Source organism: Periophthalmus magnuspinnatus, chromosome 12 (genome assembly GCF_009829125.3).
Source record: "Periophthalmus magnuspinnatus isolate fPerMag1 chromosome 12, fPerMag1.2.pri, whole genome shotgun sequence".
NCBI classification, from domain to species: domain Eukaryota; kingdom Metazoa; phylum Chordata; class Actinopteri; order Gobiiformes; family Gobiidae; genus Periophthalmus; species Periophthalmus magnuspinnatus.
Genome location: NC_047137.1, coordinates 12,390,774 through 12,413,555, shown reverse-complemented (window position 1 = coordinate 12,413,555; position 22,782 = coordinate 12,390,774). Strand labels below are relative to the sequence as shown.

The 22,782-nt window shown below is 42.4% G+C and overlaps 1 protein-coding gene across 2 annotated transcripts; it reads right to left on the bottom strand.

Moving 5' to 3' along the window:
• Positions 1-255: 255 nt before the first annotated feature.
• On the bottom strand, positions 256-20,553 carry gtf3c4 (general transcription factor IIIC, polypeptide 4). Of its 2 annotated transcripts, none has more exons than XM_055225668.1 (6): positions 20,228-20,553; positions 15,990-17,585; positions 14,568-14,765; positions 13,815-13,945; positions 10,506-10,594; positions 256-465 (listed from the first exon to the last, which is right to left on the bottom strand). In XM_055225668.1, exons 1-6 carry the CDS (start codon positions 20,534-20,536, stop codon positions 401-403), a joined length of 2,388 nt encoding a protein of 795 aa, XP_055081643.1. In that variant the 5' UTR covers positions 20,537-20,553; the 3' UTR covers positions 256-400. The 2 variants fall into 2 exon arrangements, with proteins under 2 accessions (XP_055081643.1, XP_055081645.1); XM_055225670.1 differs by having other exon boundaries at positions 276-465; positions 15,990-16,178.
• Positions 20,554-22,782: the final 2,229 nt, after the last annotated feature.

Here is a 22,782-nt window from a genome sequence, read left to right as displayed (position 1 = left end):
AAGACTCCAAAATATCAGGGAGGCTTGAGATCAGTGGCAGCTCGTCTTTGGTCGTATCACAGTTTGAGCTTTAACACAAGACTAAATTAGGTGAAAACTGTGACAGAGTTGCTGTTGTCATTATTATTATTTTTTTTATCTTGGAAGAAATCTATTTAAACCCTCTATAAGCAAATTAAATTGACATATTTTCTGAAGTAGTACATACGTCTGTTGTAATGTTGAGCCTTCATGTTCTAGTGAAAGGAAACAAGAGAACTCTAAAGTCTTTTATTCTCATTTTCAACAACAATATAAAAAGTGAACAGGAACAGTACGAAAAGTGTTGAGGTGTTGGACGCAGCTTTGAAGCCAAACGCCCTGGAGGTCGCCCAGAGGTCTTTTTCCTGACCTCTGACCTTTAGATGAAAGGAGAGTCGCAGAGCGCGCATGGAGCCTGCAGCATCTTCTGTATCCAGACCGGATCTGCACCAGACAACACAACAAGAGTCAGACCCCCATGTTTGTTCTGATGACCATTGGAACAAAGCCAAAGCAGATACAAGCCGAGAGAATTTAGAGATGAAATTATGTAAAATCACTCCTGTTTAGATCTAATCTAGCAATACTGTACTACTACTACTACCAATACTGTATGCACATAAATACTGGGTTCCACCTGGTGACATCATTAGGTGTGTACTGTTATCACTACGTGTTGGATACACTATGTATGTGAACGCAGATCAACAGCAAGCCAAACTCGGTTTTCACGAGCCAGGAAACTGAGCGTCTTGCTCCTTTAATACGGTCTTCAGGACAGCTTACAATTCTTTACAATTGTGGTGTGAAAAGCTCGAGTGAAACTGGGAATACAAACAAATAAATATACATTAGTATCATAACATAAAGTACATGTGTCAAAGAAATAGCAAACTTAACAAACTGCTACTTTAAGGAGTCACACTACGTTTTTTCGCGATCTTTTCATATGCAAATTAGGTCGTTAATACGCACGAAAATAGGCATGGCTATGCTAATACATAGTGCTCCTGAGCTAGCAAGATCATGGGCTAGGTCTAATGTCTGTTAATAACGTGTGCTGAACCAATTTCCACAACAGGGCAACCTATAAACTAATTGAAGTCACTAAATACACATTCAACTTACAGCCATTGCTTTCGTAGATGTAGATAAGATTTTAAACACAAGATGAGCAGCTCTGGACATCAACAAGCAGTCTTATTTTAACACGTTTTTACCTAGCTGAGTTCTGCTGCTGTTACCCACAATGCATTGTGACCACTTCCTGAGGCCTTCAAAATAAAACACAAGTGATCCAAAACTAGTGTATATAGTAATTATTTTTTAACAAAATGACTGTCTTAAACATGAAATATTAACCAATGAATTATAATATACAAAATTATTAACATTACAAAATTATTATGAACTTTTTCTGAAAGTAACTTTACTGTGGGCAGAACACTCCCCGCCTGGCATACTAATGCCACTACTGCTTTATAACTGACAGTTCGTTTTCTAAAAGAACCACAATGTCTGAGATAGGGCGCAAATAAATCTTTGGAACACCTTGATGTGACGTCCTCACTTCGACCTTACGAACCTTCCCGTCACTGCTAGGAAAGGCAGATGTGATGATGGCCATTGTCCATTCATTTCTTGGGGCTTGAGCTTGCTTCAACAGCACGATGTCTCCTTGTTGGAGGTTACGTTGAGTTCTGTGCCACTTGCGCCTTGACTGAAGGGTGTTGAGATATTCGTTTCTCCAGCGACTCCAGAATTCGTTGGCGAGTGCCTGCACCTGTTTCCACTGATTTTTGAGCAGGTCTTTTCCACAGAAGTCCCCTGGTGGAGAGGGAACATGTTGCTTTTGGGTCAAGATCATTGCAGGGCACAACAAGAATGGTGAGGACGAGTCTGTTGAGATAGGAACCAGGGGCCTCGCATTGATTATGGAAGATACCTCAGCCATTAAGGTACAAAGCACTTCGTGTGTCAGGCGAGTGTGTTTATTTTGCAGAAGCATGGAGTCCAGGATCCTGCGTGTTACTCCTATCATTCTTTCCCATACACCTCCCATGTGGGAGGCATGAGGGGGATTGAACTCCCATGTACAGCCATTGGCATGGAGGTAGCTGACAATATTTGGAGGGTTCTTGTTTGGTTGTGCCATGCCCAGCTCAACACTTGCTGCAATAAAGTTGGTGCCTCTGTCTGATCGCAGTTGCCTTGCTGGCCCTCGTATTGCGAAAAATCTGCGGATTGCATTTATGCAGCTGCAAGTGTCCATAGATTCAATGATTTCAATATGTACACCTCTTGTGGTCATACATGTAAAAAGAATAGCCCACCTCTTGCTTTGTGCAGCACCACCTCGAGTGCGTCGTGTAACGACTGTCCATGGCCCAAAAACGTCCAATCCAACATATGAAAATGGTGGGGCCGTCTCGAGTCTCTCAGGAGGAAGATCAGCCATTTTCTGGGTTTCAAGTTTCCCTCTAAGTTTTCTGCATGTCACACAATGGTAGATAATAGATGATACCAGTCTCTTGCAACCAACTATCCACAGTCCGGCTTGTCGAAGTGCTCCCTCTGTGAACTGTCTCCCTTGATGCATAACTTTGGAGTGATAGTGTTGGGCAAGAAGATGAGTAACGTGATGTTTGTTTGGAAGAATGATTGGATTTTTGGCAGCTGAGTCCAGTGATGCGTTTCTGAGGCGACCTCCGACTCTCATGAGGCCTTCACTAAAATAGGGGTCCAGAGCCAAAAGGCAGCTTGCACTGTGGACTGTTTGATTGGCTTGTAGAGCAGCGTACTCTTCAGGATAGGCGCTCCTTTGAACAGACTGAAGAATTAGCTTTCTGGCAGTTTCCAGCTCCTCTGGAGTGCGCGGCTTAGCGCATTGATGCCAGCCTTTGCATGTATGACTTGATGAATTACTGCTTGAGTAAGAACGTGCTTGGTGAATGAGGAATGAAACACCACGTACAAGAGAGTTCCATGTAGAAAAGCGCTGGAAGCGTTCCAGTGAGAGGCTGTTTTTCTGAACGTGAGTTGCCAAGGTAGTAACTTGTCTGATTTCAGTATCTTTTTCAGGCTCAACCAACTCAAAGGATTTGTGCATCTCAAGTCCAGAGGGCTTGTGAAGGAAGTCTGGCCCTTTGAACCACATAGAGTCCATGAGCTGAGATGCAGGGATTGATCTGGTTGCAAGATCAGCTGGATTTTGTTCTGATGTGACGTAGTGCCACTGTTCAGGAGATGTGGACTGACGAATGCGATGAACACGGTTATGGACATAAACATAGAAGCGTTTGGAGTCATTGCAAATGTACCCAAGAACCACTTTGCTATCACAGTAGAATTTGACAGCGTCTGGCTTGTGATCAAGTTCATCAAGGATGAGTTCCGCCATCTCAACCGCTAGAACCGCTCCGCAAAGTTCAAGGCGAGGTATTGTGGGTTCTGGTTGTGGTGACAGTTTTGCTTTCCCAAGTACAAATCCAACTTCGCAATGTCCCTCCCCGTTGACTGTTCTTAAGTAGGCTACTGCAGCGATAGCCCAGCTGGAGGCATCCGAAAAGACGCAGAGTTCAGTGTAGGTGGACTTGGAAAGTGAAGCCGGTACGTAGCAGCGTGGAACCTTGAGACTGCTTAGATCTTGAAGGGACAATTTCCATATTTCCCATGCGTCCATCTTGTCCTGAGGGAGGGGAGCATCCCAGTCTTGGACTCCACTTGCCAGCTCGCGTAACAAGAGTCTGCCTTTGACTGTCACTGGTGATGCTAGTCCCAAGGGGTCGAAGATACTGTTGATCACAGAGAGAACCCCGCGGCGTGTGTAAGGTTTGTCGTTTACAGCAACCTTGAATGTGAAAGAGTCTGTGTTTATGTCCCAGCACAGGCCTAGACTTCTCTGGGCTGGTAACATCTCATGGTCTAAACTCAAATCTTTGATGCCGTTGGCCAGGTCTTCTGGTTTGAAAGCTTGCATGACTGAAATACTGTTTGAGGCGATTTTGTGAAGTTTGAGGTTCGACTCAGCCAAGGATGCACATGTGCGCTCGAGCAGGTCTATTGCAGCGAACTCTGTGGGGAGTGAAATCAGCCCGTCGTCCACATAGAAGTGCCTCTCAACAAAGTGTCTTGTGTCCGCTCCAAACCTTAACTCGCCCTTCTGGATTGCTCTCCGTAGGCAATAAATGGCCACTGCTGGTGACGGGCTATTTCCGAAAACATGCGCCCGCATACGGTACTCTTGCACTTCTTTAGAGAAATCATTGTCCTTGTGCCACAGGAATCTCAAGTAGTCGCGATGGTCCGGCCTGACTAGGAACCCATAAAACATTTGCTGAATATCGGCAGTGATCGCGATGAGCTCTTTCCTAAACCTAATCAGCACACCGAGGAGGGTGTTATTGAGGTCTGGACCCGTTAACAGTACTGAGTTGAGGGATACACCAAACTGCTCGGCACTTGAGTCGAAGACAACCCGTATCTGGTCGGGTTTCTGAGGATGAAATACCCCGAAAATAGGCAGGTACCAGCATTCTGCGCCATTGTTGATGGGTGGAGCGATCTCTGCATGATTGTTCTGGAACAGCCTTTCCATAAACTCTGAAAACTGTTGCTTTGTCTGAGGGTTTCTTGCTAGGTTGCGTCTTAGCGAATTGAGTCTGGAGAGCATTTGGTCTCTGTTGTTTGGGAGGGGCAAGCGAGGGCACCGGAATGGCAAAGGGGCAACCCAGTTCTTATTTTCATCTTGGTGGACCTCTTTATCCATTATTTTAAGAAAGGTCTCATCCTCAAAGGACATGGCACTCTTATTATCCTTCTCTGTACGCTCAAAAACCTTTTCCCCAAGTTTAGTTTCTGCTGTATTGGGTTTTGAGCTGCAAGGTGGGCCATTCCTATGCTCCCCGCCGTAGCGCAGTTTCTCTTTAACGATGATGCTGTTGTGACAAGGAGTGAGGAGAGAAGGGCGTCCGTTAGGAAGCATGTGGGTCTTATAAACATTGACAGTTGGTTTATGAGCATTGAGACACACTTCTCCTATGATTACCCAACCTAGATCAAGGCGTTGGGCAAAGGGAGCATTGTGAGGCCCGTTCACTTGTTGCCGTGCTTTGTGGACTCGTATGATGTCTCTGCCCAGCAGGACTGCAATCTGAGCACTTGGGTCATACTTAGGAATGAGAGGTGCTAGATGTTTTAAATGGGCGTGGGCAAGAGCAACTTCGGGTGTAGGTATTTCGTCTCTATTAAACATTATCTCACTGCACTCGATGAGTGGGGGGAGGTCCAAACACACACCTCCATCTTCTGGTTCGATTTGAAATCCCACAGCTTTCCTGCCGAGCATCTCAGTAAGACCAGCGCACGTTCTCATGTTGTATGTCACAGGACTACCCTCTATCCCAAATAACTCAAAGAATTCGGGGCAAGCTAGTGAGCTATTACTCTGGTCATCAAGGATTACATATATCTTAGCAGAGCGTTCTCGGTGGCCTTTTGGGAAGATTCTGACAAGACATACCTTTGAGCAGGAACGCGGAGGACCACTTCCACCGCAGATCTCAGTGCACCGTGATGTAACCTCTGGTGGCAGGCTGATTTGGGCCTGAGCCTCTGGTTCAGGTGTGGTCGATGGCTGGGGTTGCTGGCTTGAATCAGGATGCATGGCAGAACAATGTTTGTCACTTTGACATTCCTCACACTTAAGTTCTATGTTACAGTCCCTTATTGCATGACTGGGAGAACAGCACCGGAAGCATCGTTTGTGTTCTTTGAGTATGCTACGCCTCTCTTGCATTGGTTTGATCCGGAAAGCCCTACATTTGGCTAGAGAATGTGGTTTTCTGTGAACAGGGCAGTGCCGTGTTAAATCCTCCTCTTTGGCACTGTTATGAGCATTTGTGTTAAGTTCTGTTTTGTTCACAGTGATGGGTGGTCTGTAGTTGGCTTGTCTGACGGGTGCTCTCTCACTTTTGTTGAATGGCTGACTATTGTATACTGCAAAACTTGGGTCATTTCTGGCTTTGGCCTCTTCTTGTATAAACTTGACAAAATATGAGAAGGGAGGGAAAGTCACATCATATTTTTGCTTGTATCTTGAACCTGAGTGGAGCCATTTATCTTGTAAACTTGGGGGTAGCTTTTCGACTATGGGTTTGACACCTCGGGGTGTGTCGAGGTAAGCAAGTCCAGGGAGATAGGCTTGGTCCTTGGCAACCAGCAACTCTAAAAGCAAGTCACCAAGCTCCCTAAGTTTTACATTGTCTCTACTAGCGAGGCGAGGGAAGTTATCTACTTTCTTGAATAGGGCATTTTCAACTACTTCTGGTGTGGCGTAGCATTCTTGTAGTCTTTCCCATGATAATTTGACAGCGGCTTTGGGGTTAGTGGCGTAGACAGCTCTGATTCTCTTAACATGCTCAGAAGACTCCTTACCAAGCCACTTAACAAGGAGGTCTAACTCCTCACTATATGAAAGTCCTATCTCCTCAGTTGCATTTAAGAATGATGACTGCCATGCTCTAAAGTTCTCAGGGGTGTCGTCGAACTTAAAGAGGCCTGTAGTTATTAGCTCTCTGCGTGCAAGGAATCTGGCAAAGTCTATCATGGGCGGTGGGTCACTGTGATGTGAAGCGTGGTAGCTGTATGGCTTTATGTAGTCTTTTGGTGCATTCAAAGGTTCATTTTTTACCTGCATTTTTTCGTAGGCTGACAGAGAGGGCTGTATCTCATTGTCTCGTCTCATCGGAGTAAACGATTGGGCCTTTAGTGAGCGTTCAACTGGAGGTGCCTCTTCTTGTGGCAATTGCATTTGTGACTTCAACTGGTTTTGATGCTGCACATACTCCATTGTTCTCTGTTTGACTACTTGTAAAGGGACTTCACTTTCTGTGGTTTCACTTTCGTAATGTTCCTCAGCTGCAGCAGCTTCTAAAACCTTGGCCTCGGCTGTTTTGGCTGCTGCTTCCTTTTCTGCTTCTAACATTTCTAGATCTGCTTCTAGTAGTACCTTTTCTAGTTCTAGCTTTGCTTCCTGCTTTTCTAGTTCTAGCTTTGCTTGCTGCTTTTCTAGTTCTAGCTCTGCTTGCTGCTTTTTTATCTCAAATTCTTTCTTACTGTACATGGCTTTGGTGTTTGCGGCTTCTGCAGAGGCACGTGCCAGAGTGGCTGCTGCAAGTATGCTGGACTTTGAGCTTTTGAAGGACATGACTTTGGAGACAGCCTTGGACGATGCCTTTGATGGTGCTTTGCTTGGAGAGTTGGCCTTTTCTTCCTGAGTGTTGTCCATCTCTGCGTCGTTTCTGTGAGTTTTATCTTCCATCAACTGCTGATATGGCTTTTCACTGTACTGTTATCACTACGTGTTGGATACACTATGTATGTGAACGCAGATCAACAGCAAGCCAAACTCGGTTTTCACGAGCCAGGAAACTGAGCGTCTTGCTCCTTTAATACGGTCTTCAGGACAGCTTACAATTCTTTACAATTGTGGTGTGAAAAGCTCGAGTGAAACTGGGAATACAAACAAATAAATATACATTAGTATCATAACATAAAGTACATGTGTCAAAGAAATAGCAAACTTAACAAACTGCTACTTTAAGGAGTCACACTACGTTTTTTCGCGATCTTTTCATATGCAAATTAGGTCGTTAATACGCACGAAAATAGGCATGGCTATGCTAATACATAGTGCTCCTGAGCTAGCAAGATCATGGGCTAGGTCTAATGTCTGTTAATAACGTGTGCTGAACCAATTTCCACAACAGGGCAACCTATAAACTAATTGAAGTCACTAAATACACATTCAACTTACAGCCATTGCTTTCGTAGATGTAGATAAGATTTTAAACACAAGATGAGCAGCTCTGGACATCAACAAGCAGTCTTATTTTAACACGTTTTTACCTAGCTGAGTTCTGCTGCTGTTACCCACAATGCATTGTGACCACTTCCTGAGGCCTTCAAAATAAAACACAAGTGATCCAAAACTAGTGTATATAGTAATTATTTTTTAACAAAATGACTGTCTTAAACATGAAATATTAACCAATGAATTATAATATACAAAATTATTAACATTACAAAATTATTATGAACTTTTTCTGAAAGTAACTTTACTGTGGGCAGAACAAGGTGGTAACCCATTAAGTGCTCTTCTGTGTTTTTAAAGTTCATGCCCATTCAGCACTCAAATTAAGCTTCTTTAAAAAAAAACATTTTTAACCAACAATACAAAAAATATGTTTGAAAAATGAATTTACATGTATTATGTTTTTATATAAATGAAATGAAAATAAATCTATATTAGGTGTATAGCCTATAAATAAATTAATACTTTACAAACACTGACATTGCCTAAGACGAATCTCAACTTTGAATCAAACAGCTATTGTTACAAACCTAATTTAAGGGAAAGATGTATTGCGCTTTTCAAAGTGTCTTTTCAATTTTGTGCTTTATTCACTCACTCCACTCCTGATGGTGGTGGTGGTGGTAAACTCCTACAGGAGCCACAGCTGCCCTGGAGCAGACTGACTGAAGCTGAGGCTGTGGCATTAGTTCGCTCATTCACATTGTACATGTTGGGTCAAGTGCAGTGGCAGCTGGTGATGTAAACACTGTCTGTGATTGTAGTTAAGTTAATAAAAACTTTACATTTATTTGGATTACACAGACTCATATTCATACCACAGAATACCTGCAGGAGAATCTGCACAGAAAAGCCAGCAGAAGTCTTAAGAGTGGACATTGTTTTGGTATTGTGAGCCGCCTGTCTCCGTGTGTCAGACAGCGTCCAATTTGATCCTGGCTATATTTAACCAGCTTCAAGAACAGGATTTAGACGACCACCACGGAGCTGGACTTGAGTGACGGCACATGTCACAGATACTTCTAGATTTGGTTATTTTTAAAAACTTTATTTACACTTAAACGAGTGCCCTTGTTTACCTATAATAACCCAAATTCACAAACGCCACAAGTCTTTATCAGAAGTGAGTGAATGATGGGGTGTAAAGAGGGAGGTAAATTGCTGTTCAAATATAGATGGTAAGATGTTTAGCTGGCAGCTAGGGCGGCGCTCATGCTGACATGTGCCACAACAGCGCAAGGCTTGTCACAGAAGAGTGCGTTTGGAGGAGTGACCAAGAGCTAGCCAAGTTGACAGACAGAGCTAATGCTAACGCTACAGCTAACCCTATAGAAACAGCACTGATGGGAACTGGAGCAGAGACAGGTTTGGTCGAGTGTTTAGAGGGACTTTAATGCTGGGGCTGGCACATTCATTACCTCCAAAGCATTTAAAGGTACAATTAGAACCTAGAGGGTCGGTGCTTTTTCCAGGCAAAGCACTAACATCTCCATGAAGTCGTGCAAGTGGCAGACCCTCCTACCAGAAAAGTTGCGTAAAGCACCTTTAAAGAGTATTTCACTTCTGTGGGATATTAGTTGCCAACACATCACATATTTAGATCACCATGTTGCCTTTTATCGTTTTGAACATGCTATTTTTGCCAGAAACAATGCATTAAAATGATTAATTTTTTCACTTTTGTTTTTGACGCTCCATTTGCTCCCCATGCTAAGTCACTCCCCCTTCAGAGCTCTTATCACAACACATCCCACTAATGAAACTACTGCACCGGATCAGGTTTATGAAGTTGTAGTGTATTGTTTTGTAACTTGCTTTTGTATATTTATGAAAAAAATGACGTACGGGGGCATGGGTGACATAGGCCTGTGGGCGGAGCTTTGGACAGAAACTTACTGCTAACTGTGAGAAGGGTTCAGATTGGGCCCTGGAGAGATTGCTAGATAACTCAAACATGTATGGACGACATATAAAATCTCTTCAGGCATGTTTTTTGATAATGGACAATGTTATAACATGGTAGAAAGCTCCAAAAAAATCCATGTTACAACCTCTTTAAGTATAATGTTAAAAATGTTTTAGTGAAATTAGTAAATGAGTGTAACCTGCCACATGCATTTTAAATTCAGGAACTTAAGATTGAAAGCCATTTTTATAAGATTATGATCAATCACTGAGGAAAAAATATATACTTTTTATATACTATATCCTTGGGTTTTTCAAAATCAATGTCCAAACCATTTCACTATCACCTTTCAACGGTTTAAGACAAAAGCAGAGACTAGGCTGAGCTCAAAACTGCACAACCCAAAAGTTATTTCAGTCCTTATTTGACATCTTTGACACTACATATAGTCACTTATATTTTGACGTTATCCTGCTATACTATACTATAATTCCAATAGCAAAAAACACACAATCAAATAACGTTTTTTTTTTTCTTCGTAAAGCGCTCATACGACATAAACGCGGTGTTATCTATGTGTAGTGTTGTGCTTCAGAAATGGCACTCGTCAGGGGCAGGAGCGTTGGACAGGTGCGGGTGACAGGGGTAGAGCGCACCTGCCTGCCTCTGAAGCTCTGGCACGGGGACAGGGGATGTGGCTCTTACCCTCCGGCTCTGGCAGTCTGGAGATGCTATCCAACAGGAGGCAGCGTCTGAACGTCACCGCCTGGCAAGCCTGGTATGACAGCCCACACCTGGAGGAGAGAAGGAGGAGGATGAGGCGGATGAAGAAGAGGAGGAGGAGGTGAGGGGGGAGCTGCCGCGCTTCGACACTTATCAGCACAGACAGGGGTTTAAACGAGCGGCGGTCAATAATGTCACGAAACGTCTGCCGTCTTAAGCAGCTGTCGTTGGATTCGGGACAGTGCTGGTCGGATCAGCTTTGCCCAAAATGGGACTAAATGGACTACAAGCAGCAGGATTCTTCCAATTCTACTACAGATGAAATACTGGTGTAAAATTGTTTAAAATAAGAAGTACGAGAGGCTAAGCATAGATGGTTTGGACATGTAGAGGAGGAAGAGTGGATGCAGTACATTCAAATGGCAGGTACGAAGCGCAAAGAAGAACCACAGGGTTAAAAATGGGTCATTCAAATCAAACTTCACTGCTTTTAGAATAGTTCAGTATGTTAAAAAGTATGTTTTTTATTTGCCATTTCACAACCGTGTTCAAAATCAAATGTATAACTGGTAGCTATTATAATTTTGATTTATTTCAGACACCTTCTTTGTGTTGTAGAAGATATTTAACTTTTTATGTGTGGTTCCCAAATTGATTATCCAATCACAAAGCAGAATTAACTGTTACTTTGGGATTCGATGGCGAAATCAAGTTGGTTTAAACCTAAAAAGTCTCTCTCTGATTTGAATTGTCACTGCCTAAACACCAGCACTTGCAGCCAATTATTTATCATCACAACATCGACTGACCCAATAATCGATATCGCAACATACTCATTATATCGCAGTATCAAACAAAAAAGCACCGTTTTACAAAGAATATTTTGAACAAAGCTGATTGTATTTCTTCCTGAAGATGTGAGACAGGCCTCGACTTTGACAATGTTTAAATCCAGGCTCAAAACAGTTCTGTTTAGCTCTGAATGACTGAAAGGTTTTTACTCTGCTCTCTCCTCTTTTAATGTTAATTTTATGATGATTATTTGTGATTGCTTATGTTTTGATTTGTGTGATTTTAATGTCTTTCTTATTCTGTAAAGCACTTTGAATTACTTTGTATACGAATTGTGCTATACATACGTCTTTATTTATGATTTGCCTTATTAAGTCCAAGATTACCGAGTTAGAGTTAGTCCTGGTCTTGTCTGTGTTAAGTTGTTGTTTTTTTCTAGTTAATTAAAGCATGCATCTATATTTTTGTTTTATTATAACTGAAATAAAAAATACAATCCAAAATTATACTAAAATATCCCATAATGTTTATATCACACTTCTTAACAGCCATATAGCATAGTGCAAAAAATTATATCCCTGTTCTGCAGCTCAGTGAGTGAATTCTGGAGGTTCTGAGCTGCATGTGGGGCAAGTCTATATACTGAGAGTAAAGAGAGAAGACGCACGTGTCCTCGATATACAGGTTAACACACCCAGGTAGAGACCCTTTTCTGTGTTCACATGCAAAGTGAGAGAATTCTACTTGAGTCTCATGTTTGTGTCGTACTGAGCGAGTCTGTATCAGTGCGGAAATAAAAATAGCTGGCAAAATTCTGTTAATGTTCTATTTGATTGCTTAAATAAACTAAATGCAACTTTTCGGTGGTGGATGGTTTGGTGAGTATACAGAATATGTTTAATTGCATTACTTTAAAGGGCCAATATTGCGCTATTTTCTGATTTAAATTATAATGTTTTCTCATCAAAAACTAACCTGGAGTTGTGTTTTGTTACATTCACACATTTAACTCACAAACTGCATATTTAGGCTGCGTTCTCTCAATCAGAAAACACTGTTCCACCTTTTCATTGTCATATGGCAATACAGGAAGTGCTCCATTGTGTTTTTAAACTTCATACACCTTCACTAGAATCATTTGGATCATTTCAGTCTGTGCCGATCTCTACTGAAAGAAAGGTAAAAAAAGGTAGTTGTATGTACACTTCATGACATCACAAAGTTGAACAGAGCATTTTGAGCTTTGGAGATATAGACAGACTAATGATAAAAGATTGATCAAAAATGTGTGAATGAAACAAACTACAACTTCAGGTCTGTTTTTGAGGAGGTAACAATATTCTAACATGGCTTTAAGTTCACAAGAGTCAATTTTGTGTAATATAAGACCTTTAAGATACTTTATTGTCCAAGAACTGCAAAAATATGTGAGATTATTCTAGTGTCTATTAGTCTATTCTTGTGGTAGAAGGTCAAAGGTGAGTGTGCACTTAACCAAGAGAGTGTTGCATGGTTATAGCCGTTAAACTACATCTGGAATTATAACCAATGAAAAAGAGACACTAAAATAAGGCGCACGACCTGCACTGCGTGAGCACAGAGGCCCAGGCTGCTCCAGGGAGAGACAAAGCAGGTGTTTGAATAGAGCGCAGTGTGGGCAAATATCAGGAGCAGTCTGTGATTGCACCGACCTGTGGGTAAATAATGTGTGTGAGGCATTAGGATTCTGCTCAGGCCCAGACACGAGGGCAGTCTGAGGGAGAGAGTACCCCAGACACTAGAGCAGTCTGAGGGAGAGAGTACCCCAGACACGAGGGCAGTCTGAGGGAGAGAGTGCCCCAGACACGAGGGCAGTCTGAGGGAGAGAGTACCCCAGACACGAGGGCAGTCTGAGGGAGAGAGTACCCCAGACACTAGAGCAGTCTGAGGGAAAGAGTGCCCCAAAAACTAGGGCAGTCTGAGGGAGAGAGTAACCCCGACACAAGGGCAGTCTGAGGGAGAGAGTACCCCAGACACTAGACCAGTCTGAGGGAAAGAGTGCCCCAAAAACTAGGGCAGTCTGAGGGAGAGAGTACCCCAGACACGAGGGCAGTCTGAGGGAGAGAGTAACCCCGACACAAGGGCATTCTGAGGGAGAGAGTACCCCAGACACTAGAGCAGTCTGAGGGAAAGAGTACCCCAGACACTAGAGGAGTCTAGGGGAGAGAGTGCCCAAGAAGAGATACCCCAAACAAGTGAAGTCTGGGCTTGGAAGAGGGAGTACCCGAGATGAGAGTACCCCATACACATGTGCAGTCTGGAGGAGAGTACCCCAAACATGTGCGCTCTCTGGAGAGAATACCCAAGGAGAGAGTACCTCAAACACATGTGCATTATGAGTATTGAGGAGCGAGTACCCAAGGAGAGAGTACCAGACAAGAGTGCTGGTGAAGAGAGACTATCCATCACTATCTAACAGCCGGTCAGGAGTAGAGAGCACCTATCAAGAGGAGAGAGTACCTCGGCCACACGTGTCCGTTGGCACAGGTGGCCTGCTTGTAGTCGTCGAAGGGCAGCACCTCCTCACACAGACTGCAGTGCTCCCGGAACGTCTGTTTGTACAGTTTATTCTTAATGTGACCAATCAGGACCTGGAGGGAGCGGACAGGGAGGTCAGCAAAACAACAACACAGGATTAAATTACTCCAATTACTATCAATTAGAATTTTTCAGTCTATGAAACTGAAAAAGTCTAAAAAACAAAAACAGTGAAAAACGTCTACTACAAATAAGCTACTAAAAATGTGTAACAGATGTTCAAACAAAACTGTGTTGACTGTTCTGTAAATGGGATCAATCCACATATATATTTAACAAACTCATGGAGGGTTTGAGTATTGCCTGGGAGACTGGATTACTCAAACATGCATGGATGACGTCTAAACCCACTTCAGGCATGTCTTTTTATGAGGATAATGGTATAACATGCTTTAATCAACTAAAAGTCAATAACAATATGAGAAAGAGCCTATGCCTATTTCTGAGCTATATCCAATTCTCTGATGAACGAGTATAAATCCCGACAGTGAAACAATTATTGGATTACAGCCCTGCCATGTGTGAAATAAAAATGTTTAGCTCATCGTTCAAAATTATTAACAAGCACCATTTCTGAGATTGATATCAATTTTCTCGTCTTTTACTTGAAGGTCCAACAGCAAACTAAAACTGCCAAACAACATGCTGGACAAACAGACATGCTAAAGTGTTGACCTCTGCGTCTCGGTCGCGGTTGTCTGTGCTCAGGTACTGCACCAGGCCACAGGTGGGGATGCTGGCTTTATGGGCGATTACGAAATTGAGGTAGACCGTCCCCAGGACCCTCTTCATGTTCTCTCTCATCAGATGGGTCTCCACCGAATTGATCCAAGCCTGGACCTCTGACTTGTGCTCCTCCAGGTCCTCCTCTTTCTACCCACAACAACAATTAGCAGTTAGTTTGATTGTCAGGCCTCCTGAACTGACGCTATATGTGGAAGGTGCACGCAGCCAAATGGATCAATAAATGACTTTTAGGGCGGCCCGAGTCTGGAGATGTGGACAGGCCAAACATAGAACTATGTTTTTTTCAGTCTGTACCAAGTTCTGATGTTTCATAACTATGCTGAATGTAGCAATTAGTCCAATATTTTTATATAAATAATTTAAAAATAGTTTCATCAAACTAAAATGCACATCTCTTTACTAAGTATCTTCTGATACCTTTTTGCGAACACTTTTTTTACAACGTTCATTTTTATTTTTTTTTTACATTTCCCATTGCCAGCTGAAATACAAAATTTGTTGCACTGCAGAAATTAAAATTGTAATTACTATAATAACACCTTGAATTCTAAACATAATCTTGATTTGGATATTTCGGACTAGCTCAGATTTATTCAGTTAAAGGAGCTGTAACTGATTTTTTCACACGTATTTGAGCAAAATTTGTCTTGCTCTAGCACAGTACATATTGTACTGTAACATATACTTTGGGTCAAAATAAGTCCGCTGCGTGTTGTCTGCCTCTAATTATAAAGTATTTTACTGTTTTACAATAATCAGGAAGTGCATGTCAGAATGTTAGTTGTTGTTAGCTTTACAGCAACACTCTGCTCTGGTCTCTGAAAGCTGTGAAAAGCACTTATAAACTCATTACAGTGAATAATTAGGATGCATGAATTGAATTTATAAATGGTAAGTGAGGAATAACTTTGGACAACTGCAAACCATTTAACATGGAGTAGTTTAGGTACAGCCTACACCCTGTCTTTTCATACACACGCGTTTGAACTCTTAAAACATCTTAGACATATGTTAGCAAACCGTTTGGCACTGTTAACTTTAGCACTGCTTTGTTTAAAGTCCAAGGCTTTTGTCACAAAGCTTTCAGTCTGCAGGTGTATTTTTCTGAGCACACGCTGCGCTCTATCGGCTACAGCAGCGCTCAGACCTACAACTTATTTCAAACATGTCGAAAACCATTTGACCATCAGCTGTTGTGTTTTCATCTTGAGCAGGTGATCGTAGCTCATAAACCCTGGACACTAAACGACACAAACGCACAGAGGGGTCGAATAATAATATAAAATTTGTGTAAATCGCAAACTGCACAACATAAGCCCAACTTAAGTTAGTATTTGTCACACAACTCACCTCTAATAAAATTTTTCTATTGATTCCTGGGCCCTCTCTTTCCTTTTGTGTCTCTCCTTCCGTCTGCATGTCTTCCTCTCCATCCATCGTTGTCGTCGCCGTCGTCGTCTCCGCCTCCTCCTCTTCTTCTGAGACCAACCTCTTCCTGACCTCCTGCATTGGCTTCCATCTCACCCCGACCTTCGGCCTCTGCAGTGACAGGTAAAGAGTTCGCACCAAAAACAGCTTAAACTTCCATAAGTACATCAAATCCTGCTCCTGGATCCTTTTGTCCAGTTCTTGCTGTAAAGCTGTGGGAATTTGTTTTTCTTCCAGTATTTGCAACCGGACTATGTCAAGTAGGTCGGCCATTTTGTACAAATTTTGCACGGGGGAGCTAAGTAATATTTTAGCTGCAGCATTTGCCGATTTCAGTGCCATAAAGTGAACCTGGTATGTCCTTTCAAGTGGATGAAAACCAGTAGTTGGAGATATTCCTTGGGTGCTAGCAATAGCCATGTACGCACCATTGTGGCTAACCGCTAACCCGTGCATGCGTCTTCCCGCCATGTTCTCCGTGCGAACTATGTCCTCCTGCTTGAAAAACAAACTCTTCTCCGTAAAAGTTGGCGTCAGTCGCTTGATCCAGCCGTCCGATGCACAGGTGTAAATTGCGACCGGGTGTTGACTCACGGCTAGCGAAACAATTGGAAGCGAATACAATCCTGCTACGTGTGAGTTGTGAATGTTTAGCCCAGCGTTGGAGATCATTAGCAAACACCAGAAAACGTAACAGCCGCGTGATGCTACGATGAGGCTACAGCTAGCTTTGTGTACGGAGTGGATCATGGGGACGCATTTGATGTTTTTCACTGCAATTTGATCCGTTTCTTTCCACAAGATGACAGGGTGGCGCAACGTGAAGTATCCTTTTATTCCCGTTAAGCTAACCGGCATGATCTTTACCGGACCCGATTGGCTTCCGATAATTAGCCCGCTCATTCGCCGGTTTCCGCTTTCGTATTCCCACCACGCTAAGTCACTCGGCTGATCTACCCCAGATTCTATTATGTCGTAAAATTCAATGTCCTCTTCAGTCGTAAAGGGCAATACGAATTTCCACAAAACAAGATCGCCATTTTCCATCAAAACGGCGAGCAAAACTATTTCAGTGTCCTCACAGACGTTGTTGGGAAGCAGCTGTTGGGTTGTGTAGATGCTAGACCACTCCATTCTCACCGGCGTTTGCATACTGAATCGCCTCCGCAGTTCGTCAAAGTTCAGTAAGCTAGCTTTCGGGGGTACGTTGTCCTTTTTAGCATAGCCGCGTTCTTTTAGCCTCGCGCCATACTTCTTGCTGAGGTCGGCTTGGGTGCTCCATTCAAGATGTCTGTGACTTTGGTGGATTGTGAGTCTGTGGTGAAGCGATAAGCAGGCGAGAAGACAGCACCCCCTAGCGTCACAGCCCAGAGGAGACCAGCTCACATACTTGACTCCTTTGGGCAGATTTATCATTGGGTTCATGACAGTGTTGGCCAGATAAGCCTGTTTGATCGCAGGGTCCTCGTGTACAGAGAACTTTGCATACGCTTCCTGCTGCTGCTTCGAAGACCCCACCTGAAGGATATAAAAATACTAGTATAAATTCTTTGTGCAAAACAACATTTATTGTACTTTAAAAAAATTTGCTTTCATGTGGGTATTTAGTATTAAGCTATATCATATGTAGATCATTGTTTTACATTAAACCATAAAAACATTGGTCAAAAATGGCTTACTAATAGAAATAGTAGGGCTGGGCGATAAAACAAAGTAAAACTAATTGATGTTTTTCCACATATTGTTCAATCTCGAGTTCCGATTCGATCTTCTTCCATCTTACTGAAAACAGACAGACTTCAGGCATAAAGAGCAGTATGTCAGGATCACTACAGCTTTTGTTTTTATTTTCATGTTGACAGGACCAATAATCCCAGGTAAATTTATATTTAAAGTCTGAAATGTGTTTGTATAATATATTAAAGCCTAAAAGCATACAAGCATTATCACTATCAGCAGGAACATGTGTGATGTCCTAGTGCTAAATGATTTCTTACGTGTCACTCATAAATGGTGTAAAAATAGTTGTTTACTTTCCATAACTAATTATAATGATGAGAAGCACCAAAGGAGTGAACGAGGAGAAAAGGTGAGGAGCTGCGGTTGGATCAGGGAGAGGAGACAGAGAGAAGGAGACACTGGACTTTTGTCCTGTGAAATGCAAGGACATATGGACACTTTATAACATAAAGAGAAGCATTGTGACTCACATTTTTCACCTAAACAAGAGAGCTGTGACTCATCTTCAGCACCACGGACTCTTACTGCCATAAGATCGCTCGGCGATCGATTAAAATGCTGTCACCTTATCATCTATTCATTGATTGATCTGTCAATTTTTAGCACATCCTTAAGAAATGGATCCATTGACTTCCAGTTCAAAACCGCTTAACTGAGAAACACCAACCTGTTCTTGTGGTATTTCACCATAGCAAGCAGCAGATTTTCACTTAACTGTTTTTATTGGTGGAAAAATAGCTTAGTGACATTTTAACCCTACATACAAGACCCAGAGTCGGAGATTTTTGTACATTTTGTACAGCTTTTGAAAGTACCAAGTCTGTATATTAGCTGAAACTTAGATGGTCTATGGGTGTTGACAATTCAAACTGCTTTTTGTTCTCTCCCAATCAAATAAAACATAAATCTGCACCCTGTCTAAAGGTGCAAGTCCTGACCAAGCTCAACATCTGGAGATGGGTCCTTGGGCGCTGCTGTGATCTCCCACTGCTTCTGACAGATGATCCCACTGGCAATGAAGGATGGGTCAAATACTGAAGACAAATTTTCCTCCTGGGATCAATAAAGTATACCTTTATGCTACTGCCACACCAGCTGTCTGATGTTGATTCACAGTCCTACAACCATCTATATGACTGAGAATCGCGCATACAAGGCCAAAAAGAGCTACACTGTTATCTTATATTACTACTATATATCACATATAATAAATGAAAAACAAAATGGGAAACAAAGAGAATGAAGGATTACCAAAAAAACTGTCAGCATTAGCTAACAAAAACAATGGTTTACAAACAGCCTGGACATTTGTTAATGTGTGACGACACCATCTCGAGCGCTAATGCATAAATATGGGGAATATTCCTGTTAAACAATTACATAGCCAAGGATGAGTTTAGCAAACTAATTTATCCTTAGTTGGACACAGCTCTAAGTGTAATAAAATATAAATGAATTTGAAGCGCTGGCTGTCTTAGCTCTGTAAGCCTCACTGACATGGTGAGGAACAGGCTTACAGTATGCTCTCTGCTATTACAGAGATAGCAGAGAGCATAGTGCACCCTGCCAGACAGATTATTACATTTCCATGTAATTGAATTAGAAAGATGTCATTCTTATTAAAGGATTAATAAGGTTTAAAATGGACAATGTTCTAAAACGCTTCCTCATAAAGTGGTGTAACACTGAGATGACAAGGCCTGGTGTAAGATATGTAACTGGTGGCTTTAACCCAATTGTGCCCGTCTGTCACTGTGCTTAGCTGGCTGTAAAATTAAGCCACTCCTGGTATTTTTTGCGCCAAGTAGCATTTTGGAGAGCGTCTCGTTTAGCTACACGGCCGAGCAGCTGGGAACAGGCTAACCACAGCAGAAACATTTGTTCTGGATTACATGCCTCTCTCTTTTGTCCACGACTTTTGGATTTCTGCATTTAAATATTCTTCTTTACATTATTTGGGTTAAACAAAACAACAACACAGGAGCCATAGTAAAAGCACCCAATTTAATATTGACTTGGCAGGCAGCAGCAGGGATTAAGTCCTGATTTAGTGTGCTATAGTGGGCTGTGTGGTTGGCATTGGTGATGAAATGTACTACTAGGCTACTACTTTTATAGGCTATTAAAATAAACTATGCCTCCAACAATGGGGCTGGTTTAAGCGTGTGTGTTTTGGAGAAGAGGGGTTTCCAATAGTAACAAATAGGCCTGCTGTAAAAAGGACAGATCTTACACATCTTTTTCATGCATTTGCTTTATTATCCATTGCATTTTGTTTATTAGATGTCACTATTGCCATCCAAGTTAGATTTACCTGGATGTTCAGAGTTACCTGTTTACACTGTGACATGCACCCACAGTAGCTCTCCTGAGGGTCACATTACTGTCCGGTTCCCCCCTGTGTCCCCTCTGATACTGACCTGCAGCCGGTGCTCGTCCTGGGTCACACTGATGGCGGTCCTGTGCAGGGTGAGCTGCTGTTTGGGGCTCTGGATGTCACAGCGCAGCTCGATCACACTCACGGCGCTGGTGGTGGACACGGCCAGCCGGTGGTCTTGGGACCAGAGCAGCGGCTGGAGCCCGCACACAGGCGACAGCAGCGGGACCACGGGCTCCCGGAGCTGCGCCACATCCTCCGGCTCCGGTTCGGTCTCCTCTTCCGAATCTGGCTCTGTTTTAATCACAACTTTAGTAGGAAGAGCAGAGGCTGTGGGACTAGCAGCCGCCATGTTTGTTTATGTGGCGGAAGTACGTCACGAAGCAGCGCTAAAGAGGGCGGGACTTCCTCTGAACTAAAAGCTTTTTCTAAATAAATAAATAAAAGTGTTTGTTTTTTGTTTTTTACATTTTGTGTAGCTTGTACCCAAATATTAATTAACGTGTGAAATATAAACAACATATTTATTTATTTTTTTAAATAAAAGTTCTGTCTATGTTGCCTTTATGGGTCATGAAACCTGCATCCTGTTATTTGTGGCATTACTAGACCCAGGCAAATAGAGCTACTAAAGATCTGCTTATCTGTGAAATTAAGCTTTGGATTTAAAGGCTGTAAGACCGACAACATGCAATAATGTGAGTTGAATGAATCCTGTTGTAATATTACTATGCTTCTGTACATTTCACATATTTCAGTTTTCTCCTTGATATTTCCATAGATCATACTGCACAGTGTTTTCCTAGGTGGGACGTACAATAGCCTTCTGAGGCGGTGTGTCAGGATGTACAGGCTCTTGTGCTGATTAGAGGAGATTAGATGAAACTTTAATGACGTCCACAGGGAGAGGCCATCTTAATCTGTGACACATTCACTTACACTGAATAATTTGACACATGCCAGCCAGGACACAACGCTTTTCCTTAACAAAGACTTGTAGTCTGAAACCAGATTTTATCTGATGGGTTCAAATGGGGGTGATTGACAGGTGATGGATTTTAGTTCTGAATGACCAATGAGCTCTTTCATTTCACATGTGACTGAAATGAACTCACCTGATTGGACACCTCTGTCTGAGTTCTGAGCTTTGAGGAAGTGATGACCAGACTGATTCTCTAGATTAAATAGAGAGCACCAGTTTGGATTGTAGGGGTAGCCTATTCATGGTGTTGGGAAGAACACAAAATATTTGTAGTTACATAATACTTAATACCAGCATTAAAAGGTATTGTCTGACATATTCATTCAATCAGAGTACTGTGTTCTGAATACTTCCATAGTGTCCTGCATTAGTGTAAAACATGACATAGGAGTAAAACTGCTATGAATTTATTCAGACCCACACACCACAAGAGCTGAATCCTGAATTACTGAATACAGTAACCCAGAATTTGAATTCTGCACATTTTTGGTACAGGTTCTTTCTAACAATGTTCATAAGTTTCAGGCAAGTTCCCTCCTGATTAAATAAGCCATATGGTTTTGGGGGGTTATTTAAAATGAAATTATAACATAGGCTACATAGATCATGATTTTACATTTTGTTTATTGTAAACTGTATCTAAGATGGCTTAGTAGTAGAAACAGGTTCATACAGCCTCACCTCTCTGTAGTGACATTTCACTGAACTCTTTATGTATGATTCAAGTTTAGGTTTTGGGGCGGATTTTTTATTTTTTGATGACAGAACTAAAAGCTCATAAAATCTGATTTCACATATCCCTTCAAGGACTTTTCTCCATTCAAAACATGTCAGCTAGTAGCCTGTACATCATTTTGAATTGTGCAGGACTATTGTGATGAACTGCCCACGTTAAAAAGGGGTTGTTAAGCAAAATCAACTTTTTGGAGCTTTCGATTATAATGTTGTTCTGTCAACAAAACCATGCCTGAAGAGGTTTTAGAAGTCATCCATGCATATTTGAGTAATCTTGCAATCTCTACTGTAAGATTTTGTCCAGCGCTCAGCCTACAAGCCCACATCACCAATGGCGCCGCATGATACAAAACAATACACTACAACTTCACAAACCTGATGCGACGTGCAGTCATTTCATTAGCAATATGGCATTTTCAAAACAATAAAAGGTAACATCACCAATCAGCATCAGCCATGAAAAAACCCACATCGGTCGATCTTTACCATGAACACCCAGAGGAAACTAACAAATCCTCAAAGCTTGTGGTTCTCAAATCAAACCCTGAACCTGCTGGCTGTGAGGTGACATGGCTGAGCACCTAACCGCTGTGCCACCCTGCCTATCGTAAGGGCAGAATAAATACATGGCTAATATTTCATAATCTGCCCTTGTCTCCATCAGAACACGCATCACTCCACCCGTCTCCTTTTTGAATTATGATCTGTAAAACATCCAATAATGTAACTGTCACTGTGTCGTCGGCAATCTGCTCTCCATCACAGAGAGAGAGAGGGAGGAGGGGTGGAAGGAAAGAAAGAGAGAGCGGGAGGGAGAGAAGGAGGGAGGCTGAGGGAGAGAGAGAGAGAGAGCGCGAAGGAGAAGGGAAGAGTGAAGATGG

Coding starts and splice junctions, on each gene's coding strand:
- gtf3c4 (XM_055225668.1), bottom strand. CDS start 20,536: ATGGCGGCTGCTAGTCCCACAGCCTCTGCTCTTCCTACTAAAGTTGTG. Junction 10,595..13,814: donor AACGGACACGTGTGGCCGAG/GTACTCTCTCCT, acceptor TCTCTCCTCCAG/GTGTGGGCTGTCATACCAGG. Junction 466..10,505: donor CAGACTGCCAGAGCCGGAGG/GTAAGAGCCACA, acceptor TGTCTGGTGCAG/ATCCGGTCTGGATACAGAAG.